The 22,048-nt window shown below is 39.7% G+C and overlaps 4 protein-coding genes and 1 pseudogene across 4 annotated transcripts; 4 read left to right on the top strand and 1 right to left on the bottom strand.

The window, feature by feature from the left end:
• The first annotated feature begins 2,465 nt into the window (after positions 1–2,465).
• Positions 2,466–4,845, top strand: LOC106310916 (clathrin coat assembly protein AP180-like). The gene has a single exon (XM_013748140.1). It carries the CDS (start codon positions 2,512–2,514, stop codon positions 4,351–4,353), a length of 1,842 nt encoding a protein of 613 aa, XP_013603594.1. The 5' UTR covers positions 2,466–2,511; the 3' UTR covers positions 4,354–4,845.
• A 2,361-nt stretch (positions 4,846–7,206) lies between these two features.
• On the top strand, positions 7,207–8,900 carry LOC106309829. Its single transcript, XM_013746964.1, has 5 exons — positions 7,207–7,469; positions 7,628–7,700; positions 7,985–8,049; positions 8,296–8,405; positions 8,488–8,900. The coding sequence occupies exons 1-5, from the start codon at positions 7,353–7,355 to the stop codon at positions 8,717–8,719; spliced, it is 597 nt and encodes a 198-aa protein (XP_013602418.1). The 5' UTR covers positions 7,207–7,352; the 3' UTR covers positions 8,720–8,900.
• Positions 8,901–9,135: 235 nt separating this feature from the next.
• On the top strand, positions 9,136–13,082 carry LOC106312369 (transcription initiation factor TFIID subunit 6-like). Its single transcript, XM_013749868.1, has 13 exons — positions 9,136–9,228; positions 9,308–9,452; positions 9,542–9,628; positions 9,862–9,963; positions 10,052–10,160; positions 10,334–10,434; positions 10,514–10,651; positions 10,727–10,822; positions 11,182–11,306; positions 11,526–11,658; positions 11,903–12,028; positions 12,124–12,235; positions 12,407–13,082. The coding sequence occupies exons 2-13, from the start codon at positions 9,327–9,329 to the stop codon at positions 12,787–12,789; spliced, it is 1,638 nt and encodes a 545-aa protein (XP_013605322.1). The 5' UTR covers positions 9,136–9,228; positions 9,308–9,326; the 3' UTR covers positions 12,790–13,082.
• Positions 13,083–13,199: 117 nt separating this feature from the next.
• LOC106312370 (putative box C/D snoRNA protein SPCC613.07) lies at positions 13,200–15,074 on the bottom strand (the record flags this gene model as incomplete). Its single annotated transcript, XM_013749869.1, is given in 5 exon segments — positions 13,200–14,033; positions 14,103–14,235; positions 14,310–14,378; positions 14,452–14,659; positions 14,860–15,074. Coding segments are annotated over 5 exon segments (1,180 nt in total), but the record flags the coding sequence as incomplete, so codon positions are not given.
• Positions 15,075–17,619: 2,545 nt separating this feature from the next.
• LOC106308371 lies at positions 17,620–20,106 on the top strand (annotated as a pseudogene).
• The last annotated feature ends 1,942 nt before the right edge of the window (positions 20,107–22,048 follow it).

The following is a 22,048-nucleotide window of genomic DNA, read 5'->3' as shown; positions in this document are numbered from 1 at the left end:
AAGAGATGGTGTACTAATGCTGAATTTAGATGTTGATTTGAGTGCTTTGTGTGTTTCTTTTGGCTATGAGCTCCCACCTTCAAACCTCTCTCCCTATGAGTTCTAGAAAGTTCACCTGAGGACAAGTAAAAGAAAAATTTTGGGGGGGTTGATATCTTGCATGTTTACATTGTCTTATCCATTTATTCATGTGCATTTTTATCATATAGATTAGGGTTTAGCCATGTCTAGGTTGCATTTTGCATACATATGTCTCTATTAGGTATTGGAGTACCACATGGAGTTCCTGGAGATATTTGGGTGCATTTGGAGCTCAAAGGAGGTAATTAGAGTGATCTTTGGACGAGCACTGCCTGGAGCGACTTCCCGGAGCGACTTTCCCAAGTCGCTGTGACACACATCCCGGAGCGACCTGGCCAGAGCGACGCTACGAGGTCGCTCGCGTCTCCATGGCGAGACGACACAAAACGAAGCCGGGAGCGACGTCTTCAGAGCGACACAACCAGGTCGCTCGCGAGGAGACGACCCGGGAGCGACGTCTTCAGAGCGACATAGCCAGGTCGTTCGCGAGGAGACGACCCGGGAGCGACGTCTTCGGAGCGACACAGCCAGGTCGCTCGCGAAGAAACGACCTGGGAGCGACCTCTCGCAGCGACGTGCCGAGGTCGCTCCACGTCTATTTGTTTGACCGAATTTATGTTTTCTCAAGGGCATTTTGGTCATTTCATTATGCACGTTTATACTTTTCAAAACCTATGTTTTAAGTACCTTTTGTANNAATCTCTATACCCATGAGTTCCCTTTTCCCTTAGTCAAGAAAGTATCATTCTGTAATTGCTTTCTAGTATTAGTAGTAGTTTAAAACTCATCTAAATCATTGGTTGCACTTAGATTAAGTGAGTACTTGCATTCTCGGTGCTTTGATATCCCTCAGAACTGGTTCGACATTCACTATACTACAACATTTGTCTTAGGAGCCTTGAAAACTCCTAACATCACATTTTCAGTTGATTTTGATTCTATATAAAATAATTTTTTAAAGAACTCATTGTTCGTAAGAAAAGAATTCTTCAAAAAAATCTTTCCGAGGAGAGAGAGAGAGAGTAAGAGAGAAGTTAGATCTACTTTGGGGACCGGCGTTCAGCCGGCGCGTGAGCGTCCGTGCCGGCGCCAGAGTCATTTCTTGTCCGTCGTATTGGCTCCCCTTCGCTCCTTCTTTGCCGTCCTGTCAACGACCGCCTTGTCCGAGCTCTGGTACCGCTACCATCCCTAACGGTGGCTCGGTTTTGGAGTAACGACGCGTTCGTCTGGAAGTCCCCGGTGGAGAGGGAGCGGCTTGCATGTTTAGATGTGGTGTTTTCCGGGAGGTGGAGGCTTGCTCAGATCCACCGCCGCCGGCTCTAGCTTCCGGGAAGGGAGTCTCCTTCAGATTCGCCTTCGCCGGCTTTTGGTTACGGAGAGCGGAAGCTAGCAAAGCTCCGCGCTGCCGCTTAGGAACCCGGTGTTTGTTTGGGTTAAGGTTACTAGGTTCGATTTGTGTCAAGTTCGGCGTGGTTGTCGTCAAGTTGGGGTTGGGTCACTGCGGATGAGATCTCAGTAGACGATGAAGCTCTCCGGCGAGGTGACGACTTTCAAGGAAAGAAAGCGATGGTTCTCGGTTCGAGTGTATAGGGTTGGTTAAGGTTACTAGGTTCGATTTGTGTCAAGTTCGGCGTGGTTGTCGTCAAGTTGGGGTTGGGTCACTGCGGATGAGATCTCAGTAGACGATGAAGCTCTCCGGCGAGGTGACGACTTTCAAGGAAAGAAAGCGATGGTTCTTGGTTCGAGTGTCTAGGGTTTGAAGTTTTTTAAAGTCGGAGGAGATCACGAGGTTCGTTGGAACTCTCCGGCGTGATGACAGTGCGGTGAAGAACGGCTATGGGTTCGTTGGAGGCTTGTCGGTTACTGAGCTCCGACGAACGAGGATTTCGATTGTGTTGTTCCGGCGACGTAGAGGCGGAGGCGGTCAAGTTGAGGCGGTTCCGACGCGTGACGCGTTAATGGAGCAGATCTCTCCCCGTGTCGAGCCAGCCTCCTCGACACGCTATCCGACTGGGTTGTGCGGCTTCTGAGTTTGGGCCGAGGGCCCGTTTAGCCTTTTCATTTAGCACATAATCTTTTGGGCTTGCAGCCGTCTTTTGTTGTAATCGGGCTTCGGCCGTTTACTGGGTCTGGCCCATTTATCTAATTTAAAAAAACTTTGACGAAAACAAAAAAAGAACTCATTGTTCGTTAATATCGTTATAAACGACGCGCTCCAAACGCGCGTGAGTGAATAACAGAAGTCGCTGGTATCTAGTCAACGTATATCTTAAAAGGGTCCAGAGAGTCTCCCGCCATTTTATCCTCTCCTCCACTCTTTTATATTTAGAAGACAACAAAAAAAAAGATCAAAACTTTTTCCTTAGAGAGAGAGAAAACACAGAGGAGGAAGAAGAAGACGATTGGGTGAAAATTCAAAACGCGACGACAATGCCGAGCAAGCTGAAAAAGGCGATAGGAGCGGTTAAAGACCAGACGAGCATCAGCCTCGCCAAAGTCACCAACGGAGCCAACAGAGGCCGCGGCGGCGACCTCACCACCCTCGAAGTAGCCATCCTCAAAGCCACGAGCCACGACGAAGACGTCCCGATCGACGACCGTCTCGTCTCCGACATCCTCTCGATCATATCCTCCAAAAAATCCCACGCCGCCGCCTGTGCCGCGGCGATCGGACGCCGCATCGGGCGGACGCGGAGCTGGATCGTCGCGCTAAAATCCCTGGTCCTCGTCCTCAGGATCTTCCAAGACGGAGACCCTTACTTCCCTCGCGAAGTCCTCCACGCCATGAAACGCGGCGCGAAAATCCTCAACCTCTCCACCTTCCGCGACGATTCGAACTCGCGACCTTGGGACTACACAGCCTTCGTCCGCACGTACGCGCTCTACCTCGACGAGAGGCTCGACTGCTTCTTAACCGGGAAGTTACAGAGACGGTACACTACTAATAACAAGAACCAAACCGGAATCAGATCCCGGTTTAATCCGAGAATTAGAAATAAAACCGACGAACCGGCCGTTAGAGATATGAAACCGGCGACGCTCCTCGACAAAATCACGTACTGGCAGAGACTGCTCGACAGAGCCATCGCGACGCGTCCGACGGGAGACGCGAAGGCCAACAGGCTCGTGAAGACGTCTCTCTACGCGGTTGCGCAGGAGAGCTTCGATCTCTACAGAGACATCTCCGACGGTTTGGCTCTCCTCCTCGACAGCTTCTTCCACCTTCCGTACAAATCTTGCATCCACGCGTTTCAAGCCTCCGTCAGAGCTTCGAAGCAGTTCGAGGAGCTTATTGGATTCTACGAGCTATGCAAAGCGAGCGGCGTGGGGCGCACGTCGGAGTATCCGAGCGTTCAGAAGATCTCGATGGAGCTTCTGGAGACGCTGCAGGAGTTTTTGAAGGACCAGTCGTCGTTTCCGGGGAACAACGCGGGGATGTATCCTTCGCCGAATAGTCTTCTTCTTCCTCCTCCTCCTTCGACGGTTTCGAGCTCGTTGTCGGAGAGGTGTTGTTCGGATTACGGGTCGTTTCGGAGTGCTTCTTTGGAGGATGCGGGGACTAGTAGTCCTCCGATGTCTTGTCACTCGGAGCCTTGCGGAGGAGGGAGAGAGGATCCTAATGGGAATAGCTTTGATACGGTTTCGACTAAGTCTCTTCCTAATACTCCCTCCAGTGTCACATTAAAGATGTTGGATGACAAGGAGAGGAAGAAGAAGAAGCAAGAGGAAGCTTCTGATCCTTGGGAGGCTTTGATGTTGAGAGATGAACCGAGGAAGAACATTGAAACGATTCCTGAAGAGCCTTCAACCTCTAAGAATCAGAGAGACTCAGGGAACTGGTTGCTTGCGCTGGAAGAAACAGTTACTACGCAAGTAGAGGATACTAACTCAATGGCGATCGTACCGTTCGGATTGGATGATCCGGTGCCGTTTCAAGCCACCATGGACCAACACAATCCATTCATGGTGGAACCAGCTGCGCCGTTAGCTAAAGTCGGTACAAGTGGAGAACTGATGAGTACCGCGTTTAATGCCTTGGCTCTCACGGAGTTTCAGGGAAACGTTCCTGATGATTTTGTGCCTTCGTCTGTCCCAACTTTTAAGGCCACAGGGAGTTTGCCCGACAAGTGTGAGCCATTTGCAACGTTTGAGAGTTTTGGGTTCGGAGAGAGTGTTTCACAAAATGGAGGGGTACATGAGCGATCTGTGTTGCAAGAACAGCAGTTATGGTTGCAGAATCAAAACAAGATCATATCTAAGCATTTGAATTGATATGATCTTTAATTTGACTAGTCAGAGATTGAAATGTTTTTTTTTTTCTTTTCTTTTGGTACATTGTATACTGAACTCTAATTGATTTTGTCACAACTAGGAGAAAAGTGAATTATATAACAATTGTATCACACCATCGCCAAGCCGCTCTGGTTCAAAGGCTTTGTCTAACGACAAACCTGATGTGAGGAAGGAAATGACAGAGACTGAGAAACCAGAGAGTGATTCTAAACAATTGAATAGCTCCCAAAGGAAGGAGATTTCTGAGAATTCGTCATCACCATGATCATAATTCATGATCACAGCCTCCAGAATCATCACCAATATGGCTGAATCTCCCCGCTCAGGCTTCCAAAGATCTCAATGATCCCTTTCTCTGCAATTTTTGTTAACGTTTGTGGATGAGGAGTGGAGGTGGAAGTGTTTCTCACTTTTGTTTTTTGATTTTCTTTTGGCTGTGGATGAATTGAAAACAATATAGGACTAAACCAGTGGTGCCTCTCGATCTTCTCTTTTGGTTTTTGAATCTCTTAATAAACTTTACATGGGATAATTAATAGCCACAGGCCCACAGCTATTATTAATTGACCAAAAAAACCTAAGGTGTCAAAACGAAGGAAAAATTACATTTTTACCATTTTCATATGCTGCCACTTTTCATTTTTACCACCACTAAAAAGATATTGTCAAAAATATATTTTTTAATAAGTGGCAAAAAAAATTCTTATGTCTTTGTTCTTTATATATATGATAAATAAATATTTAAATAAATAAAAACTTTAAAAAAATAAAAAATAATTTTTTTAATTTTTTTTCGAATTATACTATTTCGAAATTAAGACCCAAAACCCTAAAACTCAACTCTAAACCCTAAACCATCAATCCTAAACCCTATTTTTTTTTTAAATACGAACCCTAAACCTTAAACCATCAATCCTAAACCCTATTTTTTTTGAAATACGAACCCTAAATCCTTAAACATTAACTCTAAACCCTAAACTTCGAAACCTCAACTCTAAACCCTAAACCTTCAACTCTAAACCTTAAAGCATCAACTCTAAACTCTAAACCTTAAACTTCAACTCTAAACCCTAAACCATCAACACTAAACCATAAACTATCAACACTAAACCATGAACCCTAAAAAGTAAACTCTAAACCCTAAATCCAAAAACATCAACTCTAAACCCTAAACCCTAAACCTTCAACTCTAAACCATAAAACCCTAAACCCTAAACTCTAAACCCTAAATACTAAACCCTAAACCCTAGAATCCTAAAGTTGATGTTTTAGGGTTTAGATTTGAAGGTTTAGGGTTTTATGGTTTAGGATTTACGTTTAGGGTTTAGAGTTGATGTTTTAGTGTTTAGATTTGAACGTTTAGGGTTTTAGGGTTTAGAGTTTGAATTTCAAAAAAATATAGGGTTTAGGGTTTAGGGTTTAGGATTTACGTTTAGGGTTTAGAGTTGATGTTTTAGGGTTTTGATTTGAAGGTTTAGAGTTTAGGGTTTAAAGTTGATGTTTCAGAGTTTAGGGTTTAGAGTTGATGTTTCATGGTTTAGGGTTTAGAGTTGATGTTTCATGGTTTAGGGTTTAGAGTTGATGATTTAGAGTTTAAAATTGATGTTTTAAGTTTAGATTTAGGGTTTAGGATTTAGGATTTACGTTTAGGGTTTAAAGATGATGTTTTAGGGTTTAGATTTGAAGGTTTAGGGTTTAGGGTTTATAATTGATGTTTCGGGGTTTAGGGTTTAAAGTTGATGTTTCGTGATTTAAGGTTTAAAGTTGATGATTTAGGGTTTAAAGTTCTGTTTTAAGTTTAGATTAGTTAACCATATGTTTTTTTTTGGTCAAAATAAATTAAAAGGTTATAAATGTCTTTTACATTTCATTAAAGATGGGGGTAAAAGTGGTTAGTGTAAACATGAAAAGTGGTACTTTGAAAATGATATTTTTGCCAATTTTCCCAAAATGAACTATAACTCATGAGCTATAGTTCAACTGACTCGGCTTAGCTCAACTTTTCATGATTACGAACTCTTTTTTTTAGGCGTATTTAAAAAATGAGTTTAATGATAAACTTAAATGATATTACGAATTATATGAACGATATTTAATGAACATGAACCAACTGATGAGTTTGGTCATATTTATATATAATTTTTTTTATATATATATATAATATACATATATATGTTGGATATTCTATTTTTCTTATGTTAAAAAAATAATTTCTGGATTAATCATATTTATCTTCTAAAATTAAAATGCGAAACCAATTTTTAAACATATATCGTAAATGTAAATAAATTATATCACTCATCATATCATATAAAAATATTTATTTAATATTTAATATTAATGTTTTGTTTTTTTAATATTTAATTTTTGAATAATAATATATAAATTATTTTCATATTTTATTTTATTTTATAATTAGCTACAATTATTACTTTTATACCAGATATCGAGTTAACTTATTTAACTCATGATCTAGATGATCTAAGTTTGAGTTTACATATTGAAGCTCATATAAAAAATGAGCCGAACTGAGTTAGCTCACAAAAGATTCAAGTTCACTATGAGCCGAGCTCGGTTAAGCGAACTAGTTCATTTTGACACCGTTACAAAAAAAAAACCATAAATACCCAAAATTTAATATAGCACATCTATTTTTTTTATCTAATTTAAATTAATCTAATTTTGAATAAGGATGGTTAAGCAAATAGAATATACCATTGGATTTTAGTCTTATGGTTATTAACTTCTTTTTTTTGGTCAAACCTTACGGTTATTAATTTTGAACCGAACATTCCAAGTATAGAAATGAAAAGGGTTGTTTTTTTAAGACTTTTGGTCGGAGAAAAAAAATCTGCGTAAAGCTTCGTCCTGGGTGGGTTCTCTTGTTGTCTCCCAGACGATTTTGCGTTGGCAAAATCCAGAGTTATCTCAATCAACACCGCCGAGTCAACTCGCTCCGAGTTTCTCCATAAGGAGCCATGAATCGGCTGAGAGGCCGAGGGGCATGGATTCTAGGTTCGGCAGCTATGCCTCATCTTAAGAAGAGAGCCCAGAACTCATTGGTCGCTCTCCAAGACTCGTATCTCTCCACGAAGGTGATCCATCCTCCCCCTTTCCCTCTTCTGTAAAAAGTTCATTTTTTGTATTGATTATTGATTTTCAATTCAATTCATATCGATTTTTGAAGAATTGTGTTTAGAGTTTTCGATTGTATCATCATCTTGTTAATGGGCTTTCGTTATCATTTTCATAGGATCTGCTCGAGAGGCAGAGGGTCGTGTTTACAGTTGCGACTTCTGTTGCATCTGTTGCTACGGCTTGGATTGGTAAGTTTCTAGTTTATACTTTGCATCTCTCCCTTGTTAGATGTTGAAGTTGCTGGATTATATAGCTTCCAACGGTTATTTGAGACTTTCATTTCGCTCTAATATTATGTTTATACTTCTATGATAATGATAACTCATCTGCCCACAACAAAGTTCATTACTTTGAGCTTTGTTTTTGTGTTGTACTTAGTGTTGCAAGAGTATCGTCATTGATGTATATGTTTCTGTTTTCACCGAGGTGACCTTTGTAACTGACCAATTGGATGATGAATATGATTGTGCAGGTTATTCATTACGACACTACAATGAAACTAGGATCGATCAGAGGCTGGAATCGATTGAGAATGCGGTTAGTCTCTATGATCAACTAGGATACTATCAACATCTTATTTTTTTATGATCACTGTATATTTGCCTCTTATCTGGCTTGTTAGTTGTTATTTGGAAACTATGAGTGATATATCTATGTATTACATTGATGCATTGGGTTCAGCCGCTTGTATATTTGGATTCCTATAGCTTCTCTTCTGCGGAAACTCTTGAAAATAGACTTATTCGTTTGTCAATTGAAACTTTTGATATCTTCTCACGGCAGATGAAACACACCCATGAATTGGAACGAGGAGAACTCAAGGAGCTTGTTGATCCAGTGGGTTCCCGGTTCACTTCAACAATTGCCACCGCCGGAACCACTTTGATCCTCGGGTTTGTTGTTTACACGTCTTAGGCTCACAACAAGTTCTGTGCTTATTAATAGTCTTACCGTCTGTTTTTTTCTTTCTTCCAGGTATGGGTTGGGATGGCGTGGAGGGATATGGTATGCAAACAGGAAGTTCAAAAGAGAACAAATGAGATTGGCTGGGCAGTTAAAACCGAGAGAATGGAAGTTATTGTTAGGGAGGATAAAACCCCGAGCTTGGCCTACCTCAAGGTTCCTCAGACGACCATTCCCAAGGCAGAACAAGACAACATCAACAGAAAATGCTTTGAAGACACCACCACCTGAGGGTGCAGCTTGAAAGAATAACAATTCAAAGCTAATCGAAACAAAAGAACGATTGTTTTTTTTACTCTATCTGTAGATTCTTGACTTAAATCTAAAAGTCTACACATCGGTTTTGTCATGAAGCCAAAGGCTGTTTGTTCCTTGTAATTGATTAAGTTCAAATACTGTATGCATTTCTTTTTCTTCTTCTTGTTGCTCTGTGATAACCCTGATACAATGCTAATTTTGAAGTTTAACAACTGTAACACATGTTTAAAATGATGAGTTTGATTGTCCTAATGATTTGTTGAATTTTGTTATTTAATATAAGATCCTTATTGGGCTAGAAAGGCCCAATAGAAGATTTAGTTATAGCCCAAAGCTAGTCTAACCCGATATTATCCAATCGGGTGAACCCAACCTCAATTAAATACCCGACCCGATCTTGATTGATTCAAGCTGCTTGTTTTCTGGATCCTCGAGGTGAACCGAATCGGTGCTTGTTCGCCATCATCTTTGGAGCTAATCTTCTCACTCGAGACGGTACTATACAAATTGAATCTGTGCGTTCTTCGTTGTTTGTTTCATAGTAAAATTCATACTTCTTTGTGGTCGAATATAGTGTAATCGGAGAAGAGAAGATGGGCATTGTACCGAAGGAAACGATTGAGGTTACAGCACAGAGTATTGGGATTACCAATTTGTCACCTGAGGCTGCGCTTATGCTTGCTCCTGATGTTGAGTATCGTGTTCGTGAGATCATGCAGGTAGGTTACCTTTTTTTTCTAGTCATGTCTTTGTTGTTCTTGATTTGTGTGAAGGAATCAGGTCCTCATATTTTTGAATTTCTTTGCAGGAGGCTATCAAATGCATGCGTCACTCAAAGAGAACGACTTTAACAGCTTCGGATGTAGATGGTGCTCTCAACTTAAGGAACCTTGAGGTACTAACTAGACACCAGTTGCTCATTCCCACCATCTAGAGTTTTGTGTAGTGCATTAGCTGTAGAATGTTTGATAGCTTCCTTTGGATAATATGAATATTTTTTTTTGGTGGAGTTGTCTAGTAGTGAGAAAGATCTTTAGCGATTAATTAAACGTTGCTTCCAAATATACATCTATAGCAGTTAACTGGTTCAGTGGCATATCTATCTGAGAGTGATTATATTTATTGCAGCCGTCATATGGCTTTGCCTCAGGAGGACCGTTTCGATTTAGAAAGGCTATTGGGCATCAGGATTTGTTCTATACTGATGACAGAGAGGTGGATTTCAAAGATGTGAGATCTTGGGAAAGCTGGGATATATATTTTTTATTCAGTTTCCATTATATTATTCTAATATTTTCAAGAAATGTCATGATTCTAGGTGATTGAAGCCCCACTACCAAAAGCTCCCCTTAATACTGAAGTTGTCTGCCACTGGCTGGCTATTGAAGGAGTGCAGCCAGCTATCCCAGAAAATGCTCCTTTAGAAGGTTTGCCTCTCAACTTTATGTCCTGGGTTGGCGTTGTAAAGTCATTAACTAAAGTGATTGACATGAAACAAATATTATTAATGTACAGTGACGTTTAAGTGGTGAATTAAGTTCTTTCTGCCCTTGTTTATCCCCATCGTGAATATATTTTCACTTGTTTATGGTGTTTGTAGTCATCAGAGCACCTGCGGAAAACAAAATATATGAGCAAAAGGATGTACCTCTAATTGACGTTAGGCTACCAGTGAAGCATGTACTATCTAGGGAACTTCAGGTATATGGTTCAGGCTATATACCACAGGGTCGTATCTTACATGCATAAGACTTATGTGTGTTGTTTTCTCTCTTTACAGTTATACTTCCAAAAGATTGCTGAACTTACAATGAGCAAGTCAAGTCCTGCTCTGTTTAAAAAAGCATTAGTGAGCTTGGCTTCAGACTCAGGACTTCATCCTCTAGTTCCATATTTTACAAATTTCATTGCTGATGAGGTAACATACTGCACCACCGAGGATCACGCAATTACTTGATGCACATTATAATAATTATCTTCTCCACTGGTGCAGGTATCACGTGGTTTAAATGACTTCCTACTCCTGTTTAATCTAATGCACGTTGTTAGAAGTCTTCTACAAAACCCACATATACACATAGAACCATATGTAAGTTGCTTTCTGGATTATCGTTTACCACTTTCTTAAGAATTATTATAGAATCATGTAGCTACATCTTCGTTAGGTTTTTGTCGTGGGTTTCTTCAAATAGCATTTTAGACATGCTATGTACTATGCATATATATGGTTAGTGGGAGTGTTGGTCTGACTTCGATAACGCTGTGCAAGTTCAACTAACTTCTCTGGATGACTATAAATTTCTCCTTGGATCTGTATTGAGATAATTTCATATTCACTTGGGATCATTTTTATGTAAATCCAGCCTTGGGATAATGTTCAGTCTAAGTTGGTTTTAAGGCGTTGATTCATAACCATGAAGCTAAGTGAACTTTTCCTTTTGGTGGCAGCTGCACCAGTTGATGCCATCTATTGTAACATGCCTTGTATCGAGAAAGCTTGGAAATAGATTTGCCGATAACCATTGGGAGCTTCGAGATTTTACAGCGAATCTGGTTGGACTGATATGTAAAAGGTTCGTTACTCTTTGTTCGTTTTTAGATAATTGTGAGGATCATCGAACTGAAAAATCAAATGGGAAGATCTGAATTAAAGACCAGTAAGTAATAACTTCCTAAAGTTTTCTTCACTATTTAGAATGGTTTTGGTCATTGTCTCTAAAATCTTTATTACTCATCTCACCTTAATTTTGTTCTAAAATCTTAAAAATTGTGATTTGAATAAACTGTTCCAGGTTTGGAAACGCATACATTACCCTTCAGTCTCGTCTTACGAAAACTTTAGTAAATGCACTTTTGGACCCAAAGAAAGCTTTGACTCAGCACTATGGTGCAATTCAAGGATTATCAGCATTGGGGCATAATGTTGTAAGTACTTCCCTTATTCTTCTTATGCTACTTTCAGATGTTATTTCTTGGTTTATTAGCACTGTGATGTCTCATTTAACTTTAACTACTATCACTTTACTATTTTCAAGGTTTTGATTAGTTCTATAAGTTTCCCCTAAAAACAATGTTACTCCTTCATGAACAATAGTGTCACCGGTGCTAGAAAAAGAAACAGAGTCTCAGTACTACTCCGCTGTTAGCTGAATGTCATTTTATTGTGTAGGTACGCGTTCTTATTCTGTCAAATCTCGAACCGTATCTGACTCTTCTCGAACCAGAACTGGATGCTGAGAAGCAAAAGAACCAAATGAAAAGCTACGAAGCTTGGCGTGTGTACGGGGCCTTGCTGGTTAGTCCTAGTCATCGTCTAAAAAGTGCTTAGAAAATCTCAGTAATTTCATATATGGGCAAACCTTATAGAGACTTGTAATTTTTTTTCCGCAGCGTGCTGCAGGCTTGTGTATACATGATCGGCTTAAAATCTTCCCAAATTTACCATCCCCTTCACCAAGTTTCCTCCATAAGGGAAAGGGAAAAATAATCAGTGCCGAGCCACGTAAGTTGCGTCAACCAATTTACTTTCTCTGCATAACATGGTTGTTGGTGCGTCAGACACATGCTTATAGAAGACTACAATTGTTGGCTCAATATACGTTCCTATATGACTCGGTGATAAACAATTGTTTCAACTTCCAACGTTTTATTCTTCTCTTAATGAATATGTCAGGTAAACGGAAGCTGAGTGCTGATTCTTCAGAAAACCAGTCACCCCATAAAAGACTGATGATAACTACAGATGGGTTACGACCGGAAGATCACACCGGTCCAGCTCCAATGCATGTAGATAAACCGATGGGAAATTACAATCCGCCACAAAACTCTGTTCAACCATCCTCATCAGAACAAGCTTCTGATGGTAATGAATCTGAAAGCAGAAACGGAAAGGAGAAGGAAAGGGGCAAAGGCCGGTCCATTACCATGAAAGCAATCCTTGGTCAGATTTGGAAAGATGACCTTGATTCTGGACGGCTCTTGGTGAAACTGCACCAACTATATGGTGATAGGATTCTTCCTTTTAGCCCTTCTACAGAGATGTCAGTATTCCTCTAACCATTAAGAGGTACGTCTGCAGTGAGAGCTCATGGTTCTGCGCTTGGAAAGATTAAACTTTCCTCGGGTCAACTCTTAGTGGATCTTCCTGGCCTTGAGGGACATCGAGCATCTCGGGTCTTTAGGAGAAGTCTACATGTAGTGGTTTGAGTTGTATTGAACCGAGTAAAGGTTGAGGGCTTCCTTGAATTCTGAATCTTCCAATGTATATATTTAGAAGATTTTAGTGTGAATTTATTTGTAGTAATGTAGATTGCAGATATTTCCTTAATGTATTTGCTTGTTGCTCGTTATATTGATACATCCTTGTTATTCTCTGCATCGAATACAAGGTTAGAGTGACAGTACATATTCTAAGTAAACGGTCTTAAAAACTACAAGACTGGTTTGTGGATGAAAAGAGAATAAACAAGTTAAGAAGGCGTTCTCTTGCATCAACTAAATAATATCGAATGTAATAACTAAATAAACACACTAGACTACAGAAACACCTGTTGATCCGATCTCAAACCAAAGACGTTCATGACCAGTGACCACTAGTTCTGCAATCAAAAGGATTGGCTATCTAGTTCGGTAAAAGCTTTTAATGATACAAACAATAGCCAATGTGCTTCAACCAGGGAGTTCAGTTCAGGTTCCTTGGTGACCAAAGATGTTTCACTGGGAGAACATTATTGAACGATGACCATCTATTCAACGATTTCCCCTTCCTCTAGTCCATCAATGTCCAAATCAGCAGCAGCTAGACTCTGGAGATTGCAATCCTCATCTGAATCAAACCCCTTTGCAAACTCACATTCGAAATTGAAATAGTCACCAGGGTTCAACTCCGGGAAAATATCAGCGTATGTGTCTATTAACCCTTGCTCAAACTCCAGCTCCATGTTATCATCAACATGATGTGCATTCTTGGCATCCCCACCCTCAGCCTTGCTGACCTCTGAGACTTGCCGACGCGGGTTAGAATTAATCTGTTTCATAAGATCAAGAACCTCTGGCTCAAATGAGTCAATGTCGTCATCTTCTTCTATTTCCTCTTCTCGCGTGGTTGCACCTTCTGCCTGGCTATAGTATTTAGGCTCAGGTGTCGTTTTCTCACTGTCGAAGTCTCTGATAACTTCAAAGTCGTAGCTGTGGGAAGGAAGATAAACATGGATCACCGGGTACTCTAAGATAGTTACTTGAGCAAGCTGTTGTCTCAAAGGAGCCTTGATGTCCAGCTCCTTGAAAGGAACCTTTGCACCCTGCAACCAAGGGAGAGAAAAGGTAAAACACTAACACAACAACGCAAATATGTGGTAATAATCCAAAACCTTGGGGTATGTGCGTATAAAAAGCTTGAGAGAATCAAGATCCACGTCACAAAAAGGCTTGAGCTTGTGAATCCAAGGGCCTGGCTTAAGATGATTCTCAATCACAGAGCAAAGGCTTGTATCTTCACCAACACTGTGATGGATTGTTACATCGTTAAATAGAGGAAAAACAAACATGAAACTATCAGTCAAAGAGAAGATACTAACCCATGATCAACAAGAACAACATCTGTAGAGTGGAACCGCCACTCAATCGTCCAATTAATGCACTTTCTCCTAAACCAAGAACAAGATTGGTTCAGAAACTAATAATCTAAAGCTACAATCTCAGAGAATCTAAAATCACTACCCGTTATCGTAACGGCTCTGGTTCTTATCCCTCTTCAACATCCCACTAGGGAGAAACCAGAGCTTAGTTTTGCGGTCAGCAGCAGCAACCTGAAGACTCCGAAGATCATAGGGTAGCCTAAGCCTAAAGTGAGGGTTTTTACATAGCTGATGTCTCCTTCTCAGAGCAGACTCCGCCACTCTCTTCGTCTCCTCAAGCATATTGTAATCTATGCATTTAAAAAAAAAAATCAAAACTTTCATCAACCCTTAGACGAGAAAGCTAATAATAACAATAAAAATACAAAATCAAAACTTTCATTAACAATTAGACGAGGAAGCTAATAATAATTACAAAGCTAAAAATCAAAACTTTCATCAACCCTTAATACTAACAATCAAAGATAGAAACTTTGAATGTGATTATTACCGGAGAGGAGGAGATTATCGTCGAACTTGGAGAGGGGAACGAAGTCAGTGAGTTTCCGTTTTCCGGTACAGCCTGTTCGCTTCTTGTGAGCTTTGACACAAGGGAGGGCGCACGATCGAATTGAGCATCCTGGGCATTTGTATTTCCATGGGTTTGACTTGCATTCGCCGCAGACTTTATCATCATCGTCCATTGATTTTTGTTCGGATTCGACGGGAGAGGCTTATTGGAAACTAGGGTTTATTAATCTGAGAGAGGAGATGTATGTCTTCAAATTTACATTCTAGTCCCTCTATTTATAACTTCTTTCGAAATACATCCCATACCTTTGTAAATTAATACTTGGTCCATAACACTTTAATTTATATACTTTAGGTTTTTGGTTTCATAACCGATCCATGTTAAGCGAAGCTGCCAATCACTCCTACGTCACAATTAAGTTTTGAAAAATTTAGAGAAAATGAAAACTATCCTAAACTTTAGGTAGAAATAGAATTGTAGAAATTCAAAAAGGTCTTTTTTTTTAACCAAGAAGAAAAGCTTTTAGTCAATGAGGTAGACTGATTTTGATTGTATGTCATGACTACGTGGACCCACAACATACATCTCATTGTTAATCGACACACACACAAGAAAAATAATTCCCAAGAATGTTGTTGTTTGCTTTATTGCCCACAATAGTAAAGTTTCATCTCGCGCTTGGTTGGAAGTAGTTGTAAATGCAATTACTTCTCTTATCAGAAAAAAAATCTTTACCAGTACTGTAAGAGCTCGCACATTAATGGAGTTAGGTAGAATATTCAATTAGGGCAACCACAATGGTGGGACTGTGTTTCAAGTCCCTTAGCATTTTTAATTAAACTTAAATTTTTATCTTAAAGAACTTAAGCTAAGGGACTAAGTGGATTATTAGTGGGACTTTGATTGTCCCTTAGTTTATTATTTAATTAATATTTTTATTTGAATAAGTGATAACATATGTAAAGAAGTTTTAAATAAAACTTATATGATAAAAGTTTAACATTAAAATTGAAACATTAAGAAAATTACAGAAATTAAAAAAAAAAATACAAAATCATAATTTAAAAAAACAAACAAACATTTACTCCAATACAAATAGAAACTTATAAACTATATGTTATTTGGAAGATTTCCAAATTTATTCCATATATTTTCAATCAAATCATTTTTTAAACGTTGATGGGTTTCTAGATTCCGAAGGTTCGTCCGACGTTCAAGTGGAGTGCCGAGAGGTGACGGATTATTGACGGTAAAGGTATCCGCCTCTTCTCTTTCTCGAAATTCAGCAATGTTGTACTGAGTTCTTGACGATCGTTCATCCTCGACAATCATATTATGAAGTATGACACAAGCTCTCATAATATTACCTATTTTTCGTTTATCCCATATGTTAGATGGATTTCTAACAATGGCAAACCTAGCTTGTAGGACTCCGAAGGCACGCTCGACATCTTTTCGCACACCTTCTTGGGTTTGAGCAAATACAGAATGCTTATGAGTTTGTGGTAGTCGGATAGATTGAATAAAAGTAGCCCATTTTGGATAAATACCATCCGTGAGATAATAAGCCAAATTGTACGGATGATTGTTAACATAGAAGTTAACTTGTGGTGCTATTCCGTTAATAATGTCATCAAAAACGGGTGATCGATCGAGAATATTAAGATCGTTCATAGTACCTGGAGCTCCAAAAAAGGAGTGACATATCCAGAGGTCATATGATGCCACCGCCTCTAAGACAATCGTTGGTTTTCCGGTTCCTCGTGAATACATTCTTTTCCAAGCAGTGGGGCAATTCTTCCACTCTCAATGCATACAGCCGATGCTTCCAATCATCCCTGGGAACCCACGTTGCTCCCCAAAGTATAGTAGTCTCTGCAGATCTTCCGGTGTGGGACGTCTTAGGTATTCATCGCCAAACAAGCGGATTATTCCGGCGGCAAAATTGTGCAAACATCGTCGAGCAGTTGTTCCACCCATTCGGACATATTCGTCCACTGCATCAGCTCCAACACCATAAGCTTGCGTACAGGACCGGAATCGAACGGAAGTGGATTGAGATTTCGAAGCTGCGACCTCTCGATTGGAAGCTGCGACCTTTCGATTTGCAAAGACACGCCGACGGAGACTCCAGTGGAAGAGAGAAGACGCAGGTGGAATGAGGAGACCAGGTCGTCGCTTTCGTTTGGAAAGGATCGATCTTCGATTTCAGTTCGTCGCCATCGAGCTCTTCTTTTACGATTTTCGATTTCAATTTCCCGAATGCGAATGAGCCGAAACCACCGTCCCTTCTTCGTTTCCATCGCCCAATAACGTGATGTCACGTCTCCTTCGGGACGAGCCCGATTGTCCCTTACTTACGGCCCGTCCCACCCATTTTAATTTCATTTTGAATTATTTTCGACCCAATAAAGAAGAAGAGACATGCCAAGGCACGCCCGATGCAGATGGCCTAAGCGACTGTTGTTTTCATTATTTAACTAGGAGTCCGCGTTACGTGCGAAATTTGGTTTACACATGATCTATATAATTATATAACTGTATTTTTTATTATGTGTATTTTATATTCGTTTTTGCTGAAACAATGTATTTTAACGGCCTTACTGATTACTTTATATCTTCAAAAAGACTTTTCACAATTAAGCCCAAGTCAATTGACGATATACCCTAAAAGGTACCGTGAACGTTGGGTAACAAGAGCAAACTTTGAAGACAGAAAATAAAAAAAACAAAATAAATATGAAGTGTGCACTACTACTCTGGTCTCATCTCTCACTACTACTTGTCTTGATTCTTGTTTCAGCAGATCTCACTGCTTCCACATCTTCTTGTCCGAGCCACTGTGGAAACATCTCAATACCGTATCCTTTCGGGATCGGAAAGGGTTGCTACCTCAACGAATGGTTTGCAATTCAATGCAACAATTTCACTTCAGGAGAGCTTGTCCCATATCTACCAAAGATTAACAAAGAAGTTGTCAAAATCCTTCTACCGGATCCAGAATATTCAGGCGAAAGGAGTATATATGGGTCACTTGGCATCAAAACCAACATAACTTCCATGGGATGTTCCAACAACAGCGATCAACTAAAGTTCGGTGATCCTTTGAATTTTACTGGCACTACAAGGCCACCTTGACACATCTTGAGCCCAGATTGGTGGGATGCATCTCGACTTGTGATCCAAAAAAGATGAATCATGATATCAGCTGCCGTGGTAACAAATGCTGCCAAGCAGACCCACCTAGTGGGATTGGACAGATAGTCGGTATCAGTATGGAGGAATTTTCGAGTAACAAAACAAGAGAGAGAAGGTGTCGAGTGGCTTTCTTAACAGTCAAAAATCGAGATCGACCAGCATACCCGGTGGCCAAATTTACTGATCCGCAATGGTTTTATAATAGGCAATATGTTATACTCCAACTACGGTGGGCCATTCCCATGACGAATCTCTCCTTTGTCAACTCCTTGAGATGCGCACATTATGAAATGCTTCAGTATATCGATGGCATTAATCCTTGCGGATGCTCGAATACAGATGATGGGAGAGCAATGTAGAATGCGCATGTAATGATGGTTACACAGGTAACCCATATGTTATGGTGGATGTAAATGTTAGTAATTATTTCTTCTTTTCCCTTTATGTAATGTAAATATCATGTAAGCCTAACAAGTCCTATATAGGTGGTAGCAAATCATAATGGATGAATACAATCAAAGTAATACCTATATATATAAAAGAGACTTCATCATCGATTTAATTACAGTTTCATGACGTTGTTCATCTAGATATCGATGAGTGCCAACTCGACTCGAATATCAAGTATTGTAGGCGACAAGGAGGCACTTGTGTGAATACTCCAGGAGACTTCCAGTGCGTAGTCAAGAAGAACAAGACTGTGCCAATTACTATAGGTAAAGTCATCACCCAGTTTATATCCAAATTGATACATCATCTATTGTATATTATTTGTTGTATCTGAGTGGTACACAAATTAAGTACGCTTTTCAAAATTTCTTGTGGGTTTGCAGGACTATGTGTAGGTTATGGTGTGCTGATGTTTTCCGGTGTAACTTTGTGGTTATACAAATTTATTAAAAAGCAAAGGAAGATCAACCGCAAAAAGAAGTTATTCAAACGTAATGGAGGTTTGTTATTGAAACAACAGTTGACTGCAACTGAAGACAACATAGAGAAGACAAAAGTATTCACCTCGAAAGAGTTAGAGAAAGCTACTGAAAACTTCGTTCAACTAGAGTGCTTCAACAAGGTGGCCAAGGTACCGTATATAAGGGAATGCTCGTAGATGGTAGAATCGTAGCTGTGAAAAAGTCTACGGTTGTGGATGAAGACAAGATTGAAGAGTTCATTAATGAAGTTGTCATTCTATCGCAGATCAACCACAGAAACATCGTGAAACTCATAGGCTGTTGCCTTGAGACAGAAGTGCCTCTTCTAGTTTATGAGTTTATTTCTAATGGTAACCTTTTTGAGCATCTTCACTGTGAGATTGACGAGTCCACGATGACTACTTGGGAAATGCGTTTGCGCATCGTCATAGATATTGCTGGAGCTCTTTCATATCTCCACTCAGCAGCCGCATCTCCAATTTTTCATAGAGATGTCAAATCTACAAACATAATGTTGGACGAAAAATATCGAGCTAAAGTGGCTGATTTTGGCACTTCAAGGTCGGTAACGGTTGATCATACCCATCTAACTACGATAGTTTCAGGTACAGCTGGATATGTGGATCCGGAATATTTCCAGTCTAGCCAATTTACTGACAAAAGTGATGTCTATAGCTTCGGGGTTGTGCTCGTGGAACTTATCACTAGAGAGAAGCCCATTTTGTTAATGAGGTTTCAACAAAGCAGAACACTGGCAACTTATTTCATTTTTGCAATGGAAGAGAATCGAGTTGTCGACATTATTGACCCTCAGATCAGAGATGACTGCAATCAGGAGCAAGTCATGGCAGCATCACAACTTGCAAGGAGGTGTCTGAATCTTAACGGAAGGAGTCGGCCAAGCATGAGAGAAGTATCAATGGAATTGGAGAGGATTCGTTCACCAAATGGAGATTCACATTCACATGTTCATGTTGAAGGAATCAATGCAGAGGAAGTAGCTGCGGAGATTAATATTGGTGTGGAAGGGTGCAACTGTTGGACCAATTTTATTATAAGCCCAATGGACTGTGTAATAAATTGGTTGTGTGAATAGAAAATCCTTTGCAAGCCTAATGGGCTGAGTAAAAGATTGATTTTATGTGAATGATTATGGCGATTATTGGACTCATTTTACAAGCTCAATGGGCTGAGTAAATTTAATGGGTTAAAGTTTCAATAATTTTTTTTTTTAAAAAAGAAGCCAACTTGGTGACCAAGTTAGCCAACTTGGTGGCCAAGTTTAGCCACCTAGGTGACCAAGTTAAGCCAACTTGGTGGCCAAGTTAAGCCAACTTGGTGGCCAAGTTTAGCTTGGTGACCAAGTTTAATTCTCTATAAATACCACCATGATCTCTCCATAGTCTTACATCTCACAACTCACACAATCATCTCTCTAACTACCACTTTCTCTCACTAGAAAAGAAAAAAAATACTCTTTAGATTTTATTCTGTAAAGTAAGTGTCTCGAGAGTATATCGTAGTAGTTAGTTCGTAGATTCTGTTTCGGGTGTTGCGAAACGGTCTCATCACGGTTGTATCCTGGGATTCAAAAATCGCATAAAACCGTCACACATTACGGGCGATTTATTGAGTTAAGATTGTAGGATCGCGAAAATCCTGATTGAAAATTATGAAACAAAAAGCATATAAACGATAATATAAAGACTTACAACGTTTAAGAAATCGTAAGGAAATAGACGAATTCACGGATTGTAGGACCGCGAAAATCCTGATTGAAAATTACGAAACAAAAAGCATATAAACGATAATATAAAGACTTACAACGTTTAAGAAATCGTAAGGAAATAGACGAATTCACGGATTGTAGGACCGCGAAAATCCTGATTGAAAATTACGAAACAAAAAGCATATAAACGATAATATAAAGACTTACAACGTTTAAGAAATCGTAAGGAAATAGACGAATTCACGGATTGTAGGACCGCGAAAATCCTGATTGAAAATTACGAAACAAAAAGCATATAAACGATAATATAAAGACTTACAACGTTTAAGAAATCGTAAGGAAATAGACGAATTCACGGATTGTAGGACCGCGAAAATCCTGATTGAAAATTACGAAACAAAAAGCATATAAACGATAATATAAAGACTTACAACGTTTAAGAAATCGTAAGGAAATAGACGAATTCACGGAGTCGAGATTTGATCTCTTTCCTTAACTCAATAAATCGCCCGTAATGTGTGACGGTTTTATGCGATTTTTGAATCCCAGGATACAACCGTGATGAGACCGTTTCGCAACACCCGAAACAGAATCTACGAACTAACTACTACGATATACTCTCGAGACACTTACTTTAAAGAATAAAATCTAAAGAGTATTTTTTTTTTCTTTTATAGTGAGAGAAAGTGGTAGTTAGAGAGATGATTGTGTGAGTTTTGAGATGTAAGATTATGGAGAGATCATGGTGGTATTTATAGAGAATTAAACTTGGTCACCAAGTTAGCTAAACTTGGAAACCAAGTTGGCTCCTTTTTTTTTTTTTCTAAAGTTATTGAAAACTTAACCCATTAAATTACTCAGCCCATTGAGCTTGCAAAATGAGTCCAATAATCTCCATAATCATTCACATAAAATCAATATTTTACTCAGCCCATTAGGCTTGCAAATGATTTTCTATTCACACAACCAATTTATTACACAACCCATTGGGCTTATAATAAAATTGGTCCAACAATCCCCCACATGAATAGAAATTACTCTAAACACTAAACTAGATAGACTATGACCGACTCTACAACTAGACCTAACAGTAGACTAGACAGACGGACTTTTCGAGAGTATAAGCGAAAAACTAACTGTATATGATGTAGTAGCGTTTTCCAGCTTTAAACTACTCATTGTTAATATCTGTTGGATTTATTTTTCAGGTGGTGAACATGATGTCTTGAACCCCCCGAAAGTTTATGTAAACCGAGTCAACAGATATAACACAGCTGCGTTTTCTCGTAGAGTTAAGTTCTCTATTGTG

Source organism: Brassica oleracea, chromosome C8, assembly GCF_000695525.1.
Source record: "Brassica oleracea var. oleracea cultivar TO1000 chromosome C8, BOL, whole genome shotgun sequence".
NCBI lineage: Eukaryota > Viridiplantae > Streptophyta > Magnoliopsida > Brassicales > Brassicaceae > Brassica > Brassica oleracea.
Note: the sequence above shows the minus strand (reverse complement) of the source record. Positions and strands in the feature narration are given on the sequence as shown.